Raw genomic sequence first — 19,027 nt, forward strand, 5'->3', positions numbered from 1 at the left:
CTTTTGGACAGATTCAACTAGCCGATCAGTTCTGATGAGTACTATTGATGGCAAACATGTTCGTGTAGTTGCATCAGGCTACGATGCAATATGCTGCCTTGCATACTTTGTGCCATATCTCTACTTTTTTGCTGATAGAGAGTTGGTACAGGTCTTGGTCAGCAGTGACTGGAACAAACAGTCTGATTCAAAAGTTCTCTTGGATCTTTGTGGAAACCGTGATGAAGATGAACCATGCCAAGGTGATCGACCCATTGAAATGACTGTGCATTCATCAGGAAGGAAATTGATCTTTTTGGGAATTAGTCAGAGCAATCAAAAATTTGCATCGGTTTATGACTTAGACAAGGATAAAGAAGACAACATGCAAGAAATTCTCCAGAATCAAATCTCACTTCCTTCATACATTTCCTCGAACCTCAAAGCTCTCGAGCTTAATGGATCATTCATGTTCGCCTTTGGGTCAAAAAGCATGAACGTTTTGACAATTGATGAGCAAGGTTTTTGGGCAAATTATCCGTTTAAACCCGAAGATGACGTCAAGTTTTCATTAGATTTGTCCGGTCTAGATCTTCTTTCAGTGACTAATATTGCGAAATCGTCTCAACCAAATCTCAGAGGCGAATGTTTTCTGTCAGAGGAGTCTTTCAAATGGACCTGTGACCAACTTTGCTTCAGTGACGATAGCGTATTGAGAAATCTGTATGACGACGAGCATCCCGGTTCTTGTGGTTGTTTTCAGGACTCCTACTTTGACGAGACGACGCGAAGATGTGTACCTTCCGAGTTCCAAGTTTTGGTTCTTCAGGACAGAACAGTATTCACATACGACGCTGAACATATGTACAAATTACCTTTCCCTGTAGCATCCTTAGGAGTGATCTCCTTTGGTGGCTTTGAATTGGAAGCAGAGTTGTCGATAGTGAGCTTCGCCTACGACCCTTTGCTTCACCTTTACTTTTACATTATAAACCGGGAAGCCTCGGACTTGTTTTCCAGACGAATTCTGGCCGGCGATGCTCGTGGTAAAAATGTAAGCTTACTTGCGGAAGCCAATGAGGAAGACGGGGAAATTTTCAAGGACATTGAGGTCGATCCGATATCGAGAGTCGTCGTGTGGTTTTCATCGCAAAGAATCTATGTGTTCAGCCTGACTTCGTGGAGGATGCTGATTGTTTTTTCACCCGTTGTCTCTGACGATGTGTTAGAAATCAAAGAATTGAAAATTGTCAACGGCCAAAATACTATAGCCGCTCTGTTTAATTTGAATGGATATTTTATTGGAGTGTCCTATATTGCATTGATTGATATTTTCGGCGATGTTCGCAGAACCCGAAAATTCAATGGTAGAAACAATCCACGAATGCTTTCGGTTGAACAAGAGGAAAAAGTTATCAGATGGACGGATGGAATGCGTCTTATTTTCAGTTATAAATTGACAGGAAGTCAACCTTTTGAGAAAGATTTGTGTGAGAGCGAAAGTGTACAGTCGAAGGAACTTTTTGCTACTACTGTAACTTTAGTAGTGAATCACAACACCGTCGCAACCTTGCAGTCCTCGAAAGTGCAGACGCGATACATCGTGAAATCAACTGGCTTCTTGTCACCTCCCAAAAATCCAGATGCACAAAGTTTAGTTATCAAAAAGGGTCGACAGTCAATGAAAGCTGCTATCAGTCTTAGCGAAAACGATAAGCGTTCGGCAGAATTTTGTGACCAGCTGAAATGTACCCATTTTTGTGATCCGATTTCAAAGCGATGTGCTTGTCCATTTGGATATGTACTCATGTCTCTCTCAAGCTCGACTTGCGTCAAGATCGCAGATAAGTTCTCGTGTCCACCAGAGCAAGCGACGCTGCGTTGCGAGGAACTGGGTATCCATGACAGAGAAAGGTGTCCGGAAATAACCCTGTGTGCTCCATTTGCAAACAACTCATGCAGCTCCGATCAGCAGACTTGCATGGTCAGCAATGGAACTACAGTCAAAGATACTACGCGTTCTGAAGCTGATGCGAGAAAAGTGTGCTATCGAAATTCAGCTTCTTATTGTGAAATTCGGCCTAGCTGGTGTCTTTGCGACCCGGCCTTTCTTTTTAAACAGAAAACGGAAGCGATAAGTAGTTTGGCAAGCATTTTGGAGAATCCGCTTCTAGTTGCAGTGATAGGATGTCTGCTACTTGTGGTGGCATTTGCATCAGTAGTAGCATTTGCAATTGTGCTCTATAAGTACAGGACTAGTAAAAAATCGAACAAGACTGTTAGGTTCACAGCTAACCAGAACTCGTACGACGATGCTGAGAACTCAGATGGAGTTTCAATAGCAAAAGTGAGCAACAATATCGATGTCTCAAAAAGCGCAATGAATCTAAACAGCAATCAGAATAACTTGTTCATAAACACGAGTATTAATGTGCACCAAACCGTTAACCAAACACGAACTCGTAAGAAGTCTCCCAACAGTTCAGACATGTACTCGCACATTCACAGTACGAGCTCGTCTCACAAAAAGCACAAACGGTACCATAATCATTCACACGTGCCACAGAACTCGATAAGAACAACATCTGTGTTCTCCTCAAGTTGTGGAACCCTGAACAACGCAGGCGCACCGCCTCCAACGCCAAACCCTTCGATTTATAATTCGGATGTGAATTATGAGACAATGTGTCCCGACTGTCGAATGAGGCAGAACGTTCACACTCCTAGTCCGGGGATCCCCAACAAAATCAAGAAGCCCTCGTGGAGTTCATGGAAACGGGAGCGACATTCGAGCGGTCATCATTCGCAGAAGTACAGTCACAGGAGCTGCAAAGGGTTCCAATCGGGAGAAGAAAGTGAACCTTTGTTTTTACCCAAATCGCAAGGAGCTGCTGGGCTCCCTAATGGATCCCGATTCGCAGATTTTTACCCTTCAGCTGGGAGTCATAATACTATGCCCAGTCAAATGCCAGCGGGCAAGTATGTGAAAAGACGTCGCTTTATTATGGACGAGTTGGTTACTTACACGCCTGGAAACACTAGAGGTTCTCATCACCGATCTGCACAGGGCCATTCAACGTCGCAACAGCAGAGTTACAGCCATGGTCACCCGATGCCGCCTCCTCCGGCACCTGCGTGCACTCCCCTTAGCGGCTCACAGGAGTTCAACAGCTTCCTCCCACCGTCTCCCGTGTCTGACAGAACGTCCTCTATGGTTTACGTTGTGCGCCAAGTACATGTTGGCCACGACCCACCCCCTTCGCCTGTCAGCAACGGATAGTTTTTTCTATCTCAAATTATAATTCCTAACCAACTTCTTTTGTTAAATGATTGTCACTCATAATTAGATATAACAACTTGCTATTCGCAATAATGCAAAAACCTTAGCTGTAATTATGTCTTTAGTGAGAAACAAGGTCTCACTTGTGAGCTTACTGTTGTAATGAGATCTGATCAGCAATCATGGATTTATGGCTTCGAAATTACACGTAAACCACGATTGACTAGACGAGATTTTGTAAATAAGCTGCAGCTTAGTTAAGCTGAAAAATCAGGTTCCTTTAGTCTTCTGACTGTTCAAATATAAAATGTATTGTCCAGCAAAGTTTGATGCAATGGACCGAATTTTTTTTACTCTGACGCAGCTTACAATCATTAATGAAATAAAATCTATTTCCATTTTTGCGTTTCACCGTTGAATAATTTTCAGTGCTGAAATATTGAAAAGGTGAATAAAAATCAGGCTTTGTTGCGACTACTTTCGAAGCGTGTACTGTTTTTGAACTTGATTTGCATAGTTTTTAAACCAATTTCAACCTTGATGTCAGTTAGTTCGCGGTTACATAATCTCGCTGAGTGGATTTTTATTGATTTTCTTTTGTTTCATTGTGAAAATATGACTTTTTTTAGTGTACTTGGTGTACATTTTGTAGTCAGAACACCTTAATACCGTCTACTGCTACACTATAACAATTTAAACCAAATCGATCCTTGCCGTGATGCTCAAATAATTTATGCTTTTTAAAAAAATAGCGGAATGCAATAAATTAGGTGTATCATTTAGGCAGTTGCTCTAGAATTTGTGCCTAAAACACTTGTTTTTGTATCAGTTTCGCTGATTGCTTTTTTCAATTGTTTGAGTGATTATAAAACATTTTTTTTTGCAACAGTAACAATTCATTGTAGATGAATTCCGTTACAAACACGGTATCGCGTGGTGCGAAATACGCCAGTTACTTTCATTCGATTGTACAGTTCAAAAAATCGATCGTTAGAATGGAACTGTTCGTTTTCAAAACATTGACGAGAAAAAATGTGTTTACAGCTAATATTTTTTACTGTTGTTGCGATTGGCAGATTACAAATTGTCTCTAACTGATATTTTGGTTCCAGCATATTTTCCTTCTGTGATATATTTTTCTTGAAATTTTTTTCTGGGATATATTGATAGCTGATACCTTGATTGATTATCGTACATTAAAAGGGCGCCACAAAGGGCGCCACTCGGGTATGTTTGTGTGGTATTTTGAAGTTATAACTTAAAATTTGGAAGTTTCTACTTCTCAGTGGAAGAGCGGATATCGATTCTCTCACTACCTAAAGGTTTCCTGTTTGGTACTACCTACCACCACAAACGTAGTTTTTTAATCAAAGTTTTTCAAAAATGGCATTTCTGGGTTAAATTTGCAATTTTTCTGCTGTGCAGAAAACTTTGCCTAGATAGTTTCTTTTGGCCTTTTATGAGAGCTGAGAAAATAAATTAAAAACATTGTTCATGATCGTTTTTTTTTTTCGGTTTGCTAACACGTTGAATTATTTCTGCAATGCTCTGTCATCTATCAAATTTTTGGGGTAAATTTGGGATACCTTCATGTTAAATTGTAACTGATCTCAACCTCTATAAACGGCCAGAGCAATGGTGAAGCATAATTGCACAGAATTGTTGAACCGTATACCAAGTTCGTTGGTCGGGGAGGGGATGGTTCAAGAGATCCTTTACGTGTATTAGCATTCTTTGATTTGACTTGACAATGCTCTTTCTTGTCTCATATTGCTGCTGATTCTGTCCATCTAGATGTGCTAATTGGACCGTACCGTCCCGTCTGTGTACTTCCCGCTCCCCCTTCCCTTCTTTCACCAAACACGGTGCTATGTATAGTCGCTATACTTGGGAATACAAGCAAGCAAATTTCACATCGTCGTTGCCATTATAAAATCAATTTACCTGTTTTTCGTTTCCTTCTTACAAAATGTGCTTTTGATCAAATTTTGGAAACTGCTGCTTTGAAATGAAATTACAGTTTTTTCTCAAACAGTTGCTTTATTTTACGATTTACTTTTTTTTCAAATCTACGTGGAAAATATAAATTTTTGATGTTTAAATCCATGAAAGAAGAGAAATAAAGTCTAGTATAGCTGAAATTTACCAAAAATTCAGCGCGGTTTGTGTTGTACTGTAGAGTCCTCTCCTTTTAAAATTTCAACTGGAATGTTTTTGTTTTCGTATCTTTTTACGGTGCCCGAGTAGTGTTGGTATAAAAAGCTTTAATGACATTACCTGGCTTTGATTCTGAAGTGCCTGTAATAAAATACGAGCTCTTATTCAGCTTTTATGTCATTGAGGGCAATTTATCGGGAAATTGCTGATTTCCTAATTTGTTAGAGGCCTATATTGTATTTGTACACATTAGCTTAGATTTGGCCTTAAACTAAAGCTTTCTTTTTAAATTTTGTACGAATTTGTAGTTTCAATTCAATTGAAGTTATTTTTCTGATGTCTGATTGCATGAACTTTGACATGCTAGAAATTTATAAATTCAAATTTGAAATTGTAACTACTCTTTTACTACACTTACTCGATCTAAACTTACTTGCAACGAGTAATGGAGCAACCTTCAGTGTTATTCAAGCTACAAACTTTAATTTCGGATTATTTCAGATAATGGATATAGGTGAACGGCGTGCTTTATTATATTCATCTTAGAGGGCAATGGCGATAGCGAAATAGTAACCCATTACGGTTCTGTTTCCTTTTTGACGTTCGGGCTGTATAACTTCACGTTCTAATCAAACATATATCACGAAAAACCAAGAAAATCTTACAACATAGCCACTTCTGAAAATTTGAAGATTTGGGAAATATTTATTCAGAATTATAAATATTTGAAATCTCCTGCGTTATTACGTTTCAAAATGAAATACTAAACGATTCCTTAGCTTATTTGAGAAATTAAATTCAAACAATCCACTCATTCTTATCTATTGACGTTTTGATGCGACATTGGTCTCTTGAGACAGGCGTGTTTGAAGGGGCTTGGCTAGCTGCTATCTGCATGAATTAAGACGTAGGAAGAAGCAACCCTGCTGGACCGTACAGTCAGGCAAAATAAATCAAAAGTAAGGATGGTTGATACAATTTTTTGTAGATTGAATGCGTTTAGTCTGTTCGTCCTTAGGGCGGTGAAAGGTATAAATTCCTGAAGGATGAGACGTCGACACTAATCTTAAGTCAGCCTTCGGTACAAGACACTGGTGGTTGCAGCTCTTGATTAAAAAGCATCAAAGAGTTTGTATTTAATGTTATCGCTTGGTCCTGAACCACTCAGCTGAACCTACTTTTGACAACACTCTGAATTTATAAGGCTGATTAAAATGGCGCTCCGATTTTAAATGAGTTTTATGCAAGTAAGGAGGTCCTCGCAAGAATGAATCTGGATAAAGGTTTCTGAAAATATAATACTTCAAAAAATTGAATCATATGAAATCGAGATAATATGACGCATGCGATCTAACGAGCTACCACTGACTCAATATTCTCGACTTCTGAATAATAGTTTGTTCACAGAATGGTGAAATGATAACCCTTGCTATAAGCTAGGGTATTACAACCGGTTTCTAGAATTTTTCTGTTAAACAATTTTGTCCACAGAATCAATTCTAGAGGATCTTTATTCTTAAGTAGGATTTTCACTTCCACGTCTATCATTTAAGTAGTAATTAACCCAACTCCGTTTCAGGTTGTAATTATTTTTCAAAGAACTTCTCATTTTGGGGTCCGTATTTTTCGTCTTAAGTTTCGGTCGGTTCATTTTCTGTTTTTTAAACGCCATTTTTTATCTGGTAAGGCTTTGATTGGTTTACTTTTTAAAGCATGGTCTTTTGCAACTTAAACAGTTTTTGCTATAACTGAAATTTCATAATTTTGTAAATTTACCAAGTCTGATTTTCAGTTTTGTTTCTTTTTTTTTCGCTTTTTTTAAATATTCAAACTGTTTCAGTTTGTTATATCGACTTAGTCAACTTAATTTTCCCAATTTAGAGGGCAAAATATATCCGTTTCGGTTTGGATGGTTCGTTAAAACTTCTAAATTTTATGAAATTTTTTATGACAATAGATTTGTTTTCGACTCAACAGGTTTCGACTCAAAGTTTGTTGCCGCTCGGTAAATGAAACGGATATACATTTTCTGTGGTCTGTTTATGAACTTCATTCGATACAATTATGAAATTTTTGTAGCTGTAATTTAATAGTTATTTTTTCTAAAGTCCAGTTATTTTTTCAAGTTATATAAAGTAATTTTTTCAACATAATTTTTCTGACTTGTCTTTTTCATTCACTATTTTGTAGCGCAATGTGTTTTTTGCATTCTGTGTAACCGCTGAATTGATAGCATGGTTAGAGTGTATTAACTGCATATGTACCGCTGGACGTTCAGAGTTGGAGGTGAACATTCAGAAATGCAATGCAATTTTTTTATGTGCCGAAAATTTTCGTTAGATTTTTGTACCGAGGTCGGTCGACTTTGTTTTTGTCGTCTTGTTTTCAAATAAGTGTATTATAATCGGGAACTAGACTTTTTCCCGTAAAGAATTTTTATTTACAATTCATCAACTCGTTTCATTATTGAATCTTTACAACTTCCAGGTGCCTTCCCACTTGGCCTAGAGTTAACAACGTTGCCTTTGCACCCTCAGATCTGGGTTTGAAATCCCGACCGGACCTTGTTTTTCCAGTATGTATGCAATTGATTTTTACCGTAAATTTGAGTTGGACTTTCATTCATCTAATCAAGTTTTGTTGACTTAGTTGCCACATCACAGATTTTTCTTGCGCTGTAACTTGTCGGCTTAGTTCCAGGTACCTTCCCAGGTGCCTTAAAGCTTAGTTCCAGGTGCCTTAAAGCATGGTTTTTTGCAACTTAAACCACGTCACAGATTTTTCATGCGCTGTAATTGTAGATTCAGGCTTTGTTTCCGCTTCGTACGTTTTTCTCCGTTGCTAATTTAATTTCAAATGCTTGATAAAAACAGGTTTTATGAAAATGTATGGGATTGGGTTTTTTTTTCATTTTATTTTTTGAGGCGATTTGGAAAGTTCACGTTTCGCAAAAATTATAGTAACAATAGAGAAAACGTTTACCCCTTGTCTGCCTGCATGCTCTTCTAGCCTATTTTTACTCTAGTCCTCTGTCTACAGCCTTCGAAAAAGTCAGTGGGTTGAATATTTTAGATTATTTTTCGTGTTTTTTTTAAAATTAACTTCTCAAATCTGAGATTCTGGTTTAGATGAAAAGAACGAATTTGAGAAGAAGCTCCCCTGCATAAGTGGCTTCGCCCTTATTTTTTACACATAAAATTATAATCCTTGGATTTTCTTATGCGTTTTTTGCATCTCTTTGACTTAACTCCCAAATCTGAGATTGTGGCTTTAATGGAGATACCGTGTAGTGGAAACCTCCCCTGCATTAGCGGCCACTCTCAATTTCTGCACAACCCAATCAGAATAATCAAAGTTCTGGTTTTTGACCGTTTTTTGAATTTTCTCGAAAACTACCCTCCCATATCTGACATTTTGGGTTCAAACCTCCGCTTCACTTTTGTTCAAATGAGAACCGTTGAACTCGAACAGTAAATTTTTGGAAAATGTAGCTGTCTCGCTCTCAAGCCCTATGTATTAAAACTTGATAATAATGAAAATTGTCAAAAATCAAGTTTCAACATTTTAGTTTTATTATCTTAGGTGGCAACCTTCGTTAAAATGGTTGCGCGATATGTTGTGACTATTACGCTTGTGATTAGCAAGCAGTAGGAAATGAGTATATATTTCGGGCTGTTTGTTTTGTTAACGTCCATGCTTGCGCCAAGTTAATGGATTCGATACTGACCAGAAGCTGGTTTTTCTATCTTTTTTGGCACAACGTATGTCTGCTCAAGAGTTTTCGGCTTGATTGCCGCCTCCTATGTTTTGTTTCGAGTATTGAACATTCAATTTTTAGAGTCAATGAACGTAGTTCAGACACTTATATAGGTCGTGATGATTTTTTTTTCAGGAAAAGTCTTGATGTGTTTCAACTTTTTACAAAATACAATTTGTACAAATTGATGAATTTATAATTTTTTCTACATATTTATGCACTCTTTAAATTCAATTCAATGTCATCTGCTAAAAACTAGGGAAATTTTGCTCTCCAATTACGACTGTGTAATTGTCACGAAAAACGCGATAAACTTCCCGTTTCGAAAGTGGAATTAAAGTTCAAATTTCTAAGTGAAATAAAAAAGATTATTTATTGATCTTGTTCTGTCAATTTTATTAAAGAATTCTCAATCATAAAATGATCTGCAAATTAAAAGAGCTTGAATTCAATCATTTTTTTGAAATTCGAAAGTTATATATTTAAAAAAAACAAGTCAGTATTTTTTTATTCCTTGGTGTTCATGACATTTTTCAGCTGTTTGTTGGCTTTGTTTTAAGTTTTTTGGCATAAATTTTGAATAGAATTCAAGAAAGCATCAAGAAAATTGTAGGAAAAATTTTGTAGATAAATATGGTATGTAATTGACTTCCAAGGATTCGTTAAATTAAAGTTTAATAATTTAAAAAAAAACACTTCTATGAAGTTTTTCGATTTGTTGGTTTATCTGCAAGTAGTGATAGTCATTCAATTTTGGATCGCAAGTGTTGCGAAGCAGAGAAAACGTTTTTTCTCTTTTTTTTTCCGCTAAAAGTCACGTTCAAGTACCACAAAAAATCGTCGGAGTGAGTCGCGTGATATATATCAAAGATTATTCATTCGTGATTTGAACGACATTGTAAAATTCTCAAAAGTTGTTCTAGTATCGAAAAAACCAGTTTTTAGGTTAACTTTGTGCGGGTAGGTCTTGTAATAAGAAAGTAAGCTTTTATTTAAGCATTGAAATATAGTTTTACTCCAGGAAAACTGTTTTTCGAAGCTCCGTTCAGATCTTTCTCGGCAATAATACATTTTCTAAAAAATACTTTTTAGCATTTGAAATTTTTTGTTTGGTTAGACTTTTATCGAAACTTATCGTCATAACTGATGTAAGTGCTGTTTGTCTTGTATTTTTTTCTTCGCAATTTAAAAGCTTCAGAAAAAAGAAGTCAATTGTTTTAGGTTTCTCTTGTTGGCTAGTTGACTTTTGCACAAAACTGAATTCATTATTAAGAGAAAATGAGTAACGGCAATTTGCAAAGTTTTGCTGTACAATTCGTGCAGATATAAAATAAATTTTTTTTAAATTTATTTTTCGTTTTTTTTAAAATTGGTTTTATGATTTTTCTAATACGCGATTTCGATTTTTCAATAACTGGAAGTTCATTTATCTGCTTATTTCCGAATCGGTCAATAATAATTTGAATGGCCTGCTTTTTCGATTTTTTGAGATGTTTGCGATTTCTGAGACTTTTACGCTTGCGATTTGCAAGCGTTATCTAACCGGACTATACATATTTTTTTCGCGTTAACAACTAGTTTAACAGAATCACTTGAATCATTTTACCTTTGGTTCATATGAAATCAAAAGTCTGACGTTACATCGCGCATGTAGCGAAGAGGTAATGCTCCTGCTTATAAAGACCAAAGTCAATTATTCGAATCCGGACAGGACCTGTTTTTGTGTTGTAAGCGGAAAATTTTCCGCGCGTCAATAAATATTTGTCGGACTTCTGCTTGTTTGATTTTTTTGTCGGCTCAGTTACTGCAGCACAAAATTTGTCGTAAATTTGGGCATTTTTACTCGAATTAAAAACCTTTCAGTGTATTCCTGTTTTGAGCAAGTAATTGAGTTCTAAGTTTTGCCTATTTTTTGCTACTTCGATTTTTTTCAGGCTGTTCATTAAACATTTTTGAAGTTGTTTTCTATATAAATTCAAGGATTGTTCTATGCATATAGTGCAATAGTATCACCCATGCTTCAGACACAAATATTCTAGGCTTTCGTGTCTGCTATTTTTGTCGGCTTAGATTCCGCTGAAAGTTTCGGTTCCTTCTAAGGATTTTGAAACCTGTTTTTGAAGTTTCTAATAGTGCAAGTAACTTTGTTTTTGGAATTTTTTGTCCTGTTTTGCAATTTTTTAAACTTTTTGACAACAAAACATGATTTTTTGAAAGGGGTTTTTTTTCATTTTTTGATATGTCTTTTCGTTTGTAGGTAATCATAGTCATGACTTCCAAGGATTCGTTTAATTTAAGTTTAATAATTAAAAAAAAAACACTTCTATGAAGTTTTTCGATTTGTTGGTTTATCTGCAAGTAGTGATAGTCATTCAATTTTGGATCGCAAGTGTTGCGAAGCAGAGAAAACGTTTTTTCTCTTTTTTTTTCCGCTAAAAGTCACGTTCAAGTACCACAAAAAATCGTCGGAGTGAGTCGCGTGATATATATCAAAGATTATTCATTCGTGATTTGAACGACATTGTAAAATTCTCAAAAGTTGTTCTAGTATCGAAAAAACCAGTTTTTAGGTTAACTTTGTGCGGGTAGGTCTTGTAATAAGAAAGTAAGCTTTTATTTAAGCATTGAAATATAGTTTTACTCCAGGAAAACTGTTTTTCGAAGCTCCGTTCAGATCTTTCTCGGCAATAATAAATTTTCTAAAAAATACTTTTTAGCATTTGAAATTTTTTGTTTGGTTAGTCTTTTATCGAAACTTATCGTCATTACTGATGTAAGTGCTGTTTGTCTTGTATTTTTTTCTTCGCAATTTAAAAGCTTCAGAAAAAAGAAGTCAATTGTTTTAGGTTTCTCTTGTTGGCTAGTTGACTTTTGCACAAAACTGAATTCATTATTAAGAGAAAATGAGTAACGGCAATTTGCAAAGTTTTGCTGTACAATTCGTGCAGATATAAAATTAATTTTTTTAAAATTTATTTTTCGTTTTTTTTTTTAAATTGGTTTTATGATTTTTCTAATACGCGATTTCGATTTTTCAATATCTGGAAGTTCATTTATCTGCTTATTTCCGAATCGGTCAATAATAATTTGAATGGCCTGCTTTTTCGATTTTTTGAGATGTTTGCGATTTCTGAGACTTTTACGCTTGCGATTTGCAAGCGTTATCTAACCGGACTATACATATTTTTTTCGCGTTAACAACTAGTTTAACACAATCACTTGAATCATTTTACCTTTGGTTCATATGAAATCAAAAGTCTGACGTTACATCGCGCATGTAGCGAAGAGGTAATGCTCCTGCTTATAAAGACCAAAGTCAATTATTCGAATCCGGACAGGACCTGTTTTTGTGTTGTAAGCGGAAAATTTTCCGCGCGTCAATAAATATTTGTCGGACTTCTGCTTGTTTGATTTTTTTGTCGGCTCAGTTACTGCAGCACAAAATTTGTCGTAAATTTGGGCATTTTTACTCGAATTAAAAACCTTTCAGTGTATTCCTGTTTTTAGCAAGTAATTGAGTTCTAAGTTTTGCCTATTTTTTGCTACTTCGATTTTTTTCAGGCTGTTCATTAAACATTTTTGAAGTTGTTTTCTATATAAATTCAAGGATTGTTCTATGCATATAGTGCAATAGTATCACCCATGCTTCAGACACAAATATTCTAGGCTTTCGTGTCTGCTATTTTTGTCGGCTTAGATTCCGCTGAAAGTTTCGGTTCCTTCTAAGGATTTTGAAACCTGTTTTTGAAGTTTCTAATAGTGCAAGTAACTTTGTTTTTGGAATTTTTTGTCCTGTTTTGCAATTTTTTAAACTTTTTGACAACAAAACATGATTTTTTGAAGGGGTTTTTTTTCATTTTTTGATATGTCTTTTCGTTTGTAGGTAATCATAGTCATGACTTCCAAGGATTCGTTTAATTTAAGTTTAATAATTAAAAAAAAACACTTCTATGAAGTTTTTCGATTTGTTGGTTTATCTGCAAGTAGTGATAGTCATTCAATTTTGGATCGCAAGAGTTGCGAAGCAGAGAAAACGTTTTTTCTCTTTTTTTTCCGCTAAAAGTCACGTTCAAGTACCACAAAAAATCGTCGGAGTGAGTCGCGTGATATATATCAAAGATTATTCATTCGTGATTTGAACGACATTGTAAAATTCTCAAAAGTTGTTCTAGTATCGAAAAAACCAGTTTTTAGGTTAACTTTGTGCGGGTAGGTCTTGTAATAAGAAAGTAAGCTTTTATTTAAGCATTGAAATATAGTTTTACTCCAGGAAAACTGTTTTTCGAAGCTCCGTTCAGATCTTTCTCGGCAATAATAAATTTTCTAAAAAATACTTTTTAGCATTTGAAATTTTTTGTTTGGTTAGTCTTTTATCGAAACTTATCGTCATTACTGATGTAAGTGCTGTTTGTCTTGTATTTTTTTCTTCGCAATTTAAAAGCTTCAGAAAAAAGAAGTCAATTGTTTTAGGTTTCTCTTGTTGGCTAGTTGACTTTTGCACAAAACTGAATTCATTATTAAGAGAAAATGAGTAACGGCAATTTGCAAAGTTTTGCTGTACAATTCGTGCAGATATAAAATTAATTTTTTTTAAATTTATTTTTCGTTTTTTTTTTAAATTGGTTTTATGATTTTTCTAATACGCGATTTCGATTTTTCAATAACTGGAAGTTCATTTATCTGCTTATTTCCGAATCGGTCAATAATAATTTGAATGGCCTGCTTTTTCGATTTTTTGAGATGTTTGCGATTTCTGAGACTTTTACGCTTGCGATTTGCAAGCGTTATCTAACCGGACTATACATATTTTTTTCGCGTTAACAACTAGTTTAACAGAATCACTTGAATCATTTTACCTTTGGTTCATATGAAATCAAAAGTCTGACGTTACATCGCGCATGTAGCGAAGAGGTAATGCTCCTGCTTATAAAGACCAAAGTCAATTATTCGAATCCGGACAGGACCTGTTTTTGTGTTGTAAGCGGAAAATTTTCCGCGCGTCAATAAATATTTGTCGGACTTCTGCTTGTTTGATTTTTTTGTCGGCTCAGTTACTGCAGCACAAAATTTGTCGTAAATTTGGGCATTTTTACTCGAATTAAAAACCTTTCAGTGTATTCTTGTTTTTAGCAAGTAATTGAGTTCTAAGTTTTGCCTATTTTTTGCTACTTCGATTTTTTTCAGGCTGTTCATTAAACATTTTTGAAGTTGTTTTCTATATAAATTCAAGGATTGTTCTATGCATATAGTGCAATAGTATCACCCATGCTTCAGACACAAATATTCTAGGCTTTCGTGTCTGATATTTTTGTCGGCTTAGATTCCGCTGAAAGTTTCGGTTCCTTTTAAGGATTTTGAAACCTGTTTTTGAAGTTTCTAATAGTGCAAGTAACTTTGTTTTTGGAATTTTTTGTCCTGTTTTGCAATGTTTTAAACTTTTTGACAACAAAACATGATTTTTTGAAGGGGTTTTTTTTCATTTTTTGATATGTCTTTTCGTTTGTAGGTAATCATAGTCATATATTTTGTAGATCAAGTGATGCGAAGCTCCGCTTCGCCTGTGTTGAATACTCAATTCTGATGGGTTGAATACTCAAATTCGAGTTGCTCAAGTAATCATTGCAAATTGAATTGAGGCATGCCCATTGAAGAGACATAAATTATATTTTTTTGGTAATTGTTTTTTTTTAAAGTTGATTTTCTGGCAAGGCATACTTCTATAGTTTTATCGTTTTTTTCGGATAACTTTTGGCTTTTCAGAGCCATTTTTGCCGGTTTTTGCTGTGTTGACGAAAAGCAGCTTCGCCTTTGAATGTTTGCTTGCTCATTTCTTGGAGCATGATTGTGCCTGAAAGAAAAGAAACTCTCTCTAGGTTCTTTCCGACCCCTATTTTTTTTGCTGGTTTATTAATTTGTGTTAGTTTCTGAGAAAAAGCTGTGCAAGCTTTGGAAAATGAAAAAGTGACAGCATGTTTTCTTATTTCGTTCCTTTCGTTTCGCAGCTCGCTCTCTGATAATCGGATGGACAAAATGGAGAGTCTTCGAGACGGCAGACTGAGACGCGACAGTCAAATCAAAGGACTCTACGAGTTTGAAAAGACCTTGGGCAAGGGACACTTTGCAATAGTCAAACTGGCAAAGCATCTCTACACTGGTAAGTTTTGAAGTTTCGATGAAATGTTTGATCGAAGGCGAACACTGATTCACGCGCGCTATACCTCTCGTGTCGAATGTAAGCGCAGAGGAGCAAGCGTTTGCTAATTGACATTGCTTTATTTCGAATCGTCGCCTGTCCTGTTACGAGTTTTCGTCTGTTACGAATGATCCCCCAGTTGATGTGATTATTTGAAGATTGTGATTATGTAGGGAAAAAACGGGAGAGTCAAATTAAATTCAAACGTTTTTGACCTTGAAGACCATCATCAGGATACCGTAAAGCCTACAAAAGAACATCTACAATATAAAATACATTCTGCCTATAAGATTGATTAATTGGAATATTTTTGCTCTACAGGTGAGCGAGTGGCGATCAAAGTGATAGACAAGAGCAAGTTGGACGAGGTGTCCAGAGTTCATCTGTACCAGGAGGTGGCTTGCATGAAGATGGTCAAACACGAGAACATCGTCCAGCTCTACGAGGTCATCGACTCAACCAAGTTCCTCTACATCGTCCAGGAGCTGGGCGATGGAGGTCAGTAAATATCTTGAGCTCACGGTGGGGGGGGGGGGGGGGGGTCATATTTTTATAGTCCATATTTCATAGGGGGTCGTCTCGTATAGTAATATTTTTTTCGGTACTACCATAAAAGTTTTTGGCAGTTAATATGGAGGTGACATCCATTCTTGAGACGACAAAGATGATGAGTTCGATTCTAGCCAGGAGCTGATTATTTTTTGAAAATAAAATTATTTATTTATCGAAGATATTTAATTATTGGACTGTTTGACTTATTGGTTGTAATCTTTGCTAGAAATGATACGCGTTTGGAATCGTTCCTGTAGTTTGTAAATTTGCGCATTCTGATTTAGTACAATTTTTTCTAATCTGGTGCTCTTTCGTTTATTTTTGTTTATATTTGACATAACTTATTTCGGCAAATGTGATTCCTAAGTTTTGTCGGCTATCATTCGATTAATTTTTCTCGATACTAAGTTTGCCTAAAAATAGCATAAATGCGGAGCATATCTTAGCACCACTTGCGCTACAACCTAAACGTAGAAAATGAAGCGGGGGCTTCTAAATCGGAAAAAATCTACATTAAAAAATTATGTCTACAAAAACTTCATACATTTTTCTCGAATGATTTTCAATTTGAGAAAAACATTCTGAGAATTTAAATCAAAGATTTTTAATTCTCAAAATCTTTTCCTCAAATTGAAAGTCATTCGTGAAAAATGTATGAAGTTTTTGTAGACAAAACTTTTTATGTAGCAGATTTTTTCCGATTAAGAAGCCCCCGCTTTATTTTCTACGTTTAGGTTGTAGCGCAAGTGTGTTAAGATACGCTTCGCATTTATGTTGTTTTTCAGTGAACCTAGTGTAGGGAAAATAGGTACCGTTGTTTTTTGTCTTGTTTTCAGGAAAGAGCTTTGAATATTGCTCACATTCAAATTCGATTTTTCCCGGTTTTTTGAAGTTCAATTGAAAGTCATTGGCTAAAAGGAAGGTTCCATGAATTAAGCTCAAAGGGCGCGAGGAAACGTGAATGAATTTGTCTCGAGAGTTGATTTTAATCGAGTACAAGATTTTCTTCCGTAAGCAACTTCGTTTTCACGATTTATTTGCTCAGGCCTGAAGGTAGAGTCCCAACAAATTTTCAGATTTATTTTGCAATTGATTTAGGTTTATTCGGCTTAAACGGTATGTATTTTATTGGCATAGTAGCCTCTTTTTGCTTCATTTGCTGAGCAAAAAAGACACCGAGGGACTGAAGTCTTTGAACATCTTTTTTTCCTGGCGCAGCGGTTGTCTACCCAAGTGTTGTCGACCTAGTTATCGCTTGTAAATGTTGTTCTAATGCTAAGTCAAGGCCTGAAATCTTCATCGCCAATTGTTTTGTCGAAATGATTTTTTTTCTGGTAGATATATTTTTTCAAAGTTTGTGGCTTCTCGGTTTTTTATACGGCTAGTTCGTCTCGCTATGTTTGACGTTTGTGATGTATCGCAAAGTTCATTTTTATCCGCTTTACCTAGTGCGTTATTAAATATTCAGAGCGGAGTAAAGAAATCCTGTTTTCTCATATTGGATTTTTTAATCAAAAAAGTGTCAATCATAAAGCATGGTGTAAATTCAAAGAGCTCTCGGTTAATATTTTCTTTTCTTTTCTTTGAAACTCAAAACATCATTTTTTTGATAGTTTCGTTTTGTTTCCCTAACTTTTCCCGTTTTACGCATCTTAAATCAATGGTCAATTGGAAGGAAAACCACCCAAAAAGTGTACGCAAGGTTACGCCCCATTTCGCAGTGATACAAGATCATCTTTAATTTCATTAGTTGCTGTGACGCAAGCACTTTTTTGTCAGGTTGGATTGAATTAATTGCCCTTGCAATAAGCAAGAGTACAGCTACGGGGTTCTGGATTTTCCCCAGTAATTAATATTTGTTTAAAGGATGACTGCGAGGGAATTGGTGGTCATCTCCAAGTTTGAAGTTCGTCAACCAACAGAATTATTTCGAGCATTTTTGGAAATTCGCTTTTCATGTTGGTTTTAAGATAACTCCGATTTGTCATAATTTCAGTTTTTTCGTTGGTTTTTTTTCTTATTCGAATAGATTCAAATTATTTTATTTTTGCTTAGTAGCCTAATATTGGTGACTTCGTTTTGTGAGCGAGTAAAGTTTCTTACGCGTGTATTTGTTTGAGTGAGGCGTATTGGCTCCACGATTCTTTGAACTTGTTTGATATCGGCTTTGTTACCGCTTGGTAAATTTTCTTCTGATGCTTACGTCACATTCATTTTTCTTAGCATGTTAGTTTTCAAAATGAACTTTTCAATGAAAATTGAGACACAGATGAAATTTTTGATAGATCCAATTTTAAGACATTTTCTAAAATTTGTTTTCCCAATTAGAGGCTTCCTTATTTTTTGTCGGCTGGTTTGGCGTGTTATTGTTTAGTGTATTTCAAGGGGCCCGAAAAACCGTTTCGCCTCTCTTTAAGAGTCAATGAACCTAGTGAAGACTCTTGAATAGGTCATTTTGATTTTTTTTTCAGGAAAGCGCACGCTCAAATTTGATTTCTCGCGGTTTGACTTCTGATTTATTTTCAAGTTCAAGGTATTTCATTTTTAAAACGAAAAGCAAACTCTATTACAGAACAGCATAAGTTTGTAGGTCACGAAAAACGTAATTGACTTCTAATTTCGAATGTGGGTTTTGAATTTCAGATTTTCCAGCGGAATAAAAACTTCTCTTGATTCAGTTTTCTCAAATTTAATTAAACAATCAAAAAATTTCATTAATAAAATGTTCTTGAACTCCAGAGAGCTTTAAAGCCATATATTTGTTAACTTGAAATTCAATAGTTGAAGTTTTTCTAAAATGATTCAGTATGTTTTTCTATTTCTGTACGTTCATTGACTCTTTTCAACCTGTCTGTTGTCTATTTTTTTAATCAATTTTCCTAAATCATACACGTTTTTGAATTGTACTGATATTTTTCGAGCTTTGAAAGTGTTTCATGCTTTCACAAAAACCCAAAAGTTCGAAACTGATTGTTGATGTCTCACAGTATAATGCGTTACCAGTCTCATTGATTAGCTTAAACGAGCAAAGAAATCAAAGAAAGAATTAACCTGTGGGTAAAACAGTATATCTGTTTTACAATATTGCCGAACTATAGCGATGAGCGGC

At 35.6% G+C, this 19,027-nt stretch overlaps 2 protein-coding genes across 4 annotated transcripts in view; one reads left to right on the forward strand and one right to left on the reverse strand.

Moving 5' to 3' along the window:
• The window catches only part of LOC134842711 (uncharacterized), a 203,817-nt gene that overhangs the window by 136,082 nt on the left and 48,708 nt on the right, over nt 1-19,027 (reverse strand). The gene's annotated exons all lie outside the window — the stretch shown is intronic.
• The window catches only part of LOC134842545 (serine/threonine-protein kinase par-1-like), a 33,509-nt gene continuing 20,304 nt past the window's right edge, over nt 5,823-19,027 (forward strand). For 2 of the 3 annotated variants that reach the window (XM_063858933.1, XM_063858934.1), the window contains exons 1-3: nt 5,823-6,375; nt 15,176-15,327; nt 15,688-15,864. In XM_063858933.1, the coding sequence (XP_063715003.1) occupies nt 15,195-15,327; nt 15,688-15,864 (310 nt within the window). In that variant the 5' untranslated portion in view covers nt 5,823-6,375; nt 15,176-15,194. The remainder of the gene's footprint in view (nt 6,376-15,175; nt 15,328-15,687; nt 15,865-19,027) is intronic. The other variant, XM_063858935.1, reaches the window with a different exon arrangement.

Source organism: Symsagittifera roscoffensis, chromosome 3, assembly GCF_963678635.1.
Source record: "Symsagittifera roscoffensis chromosome 3, txSymRosc1.1, whole genome shotgun sequence".
Lineage (NCBI taxonomy): Eukaryota > Metazoa > Xenacoelomorpha > Acoela > Convolutidae > Symsagittifera > Symsagittifera roscoffensis.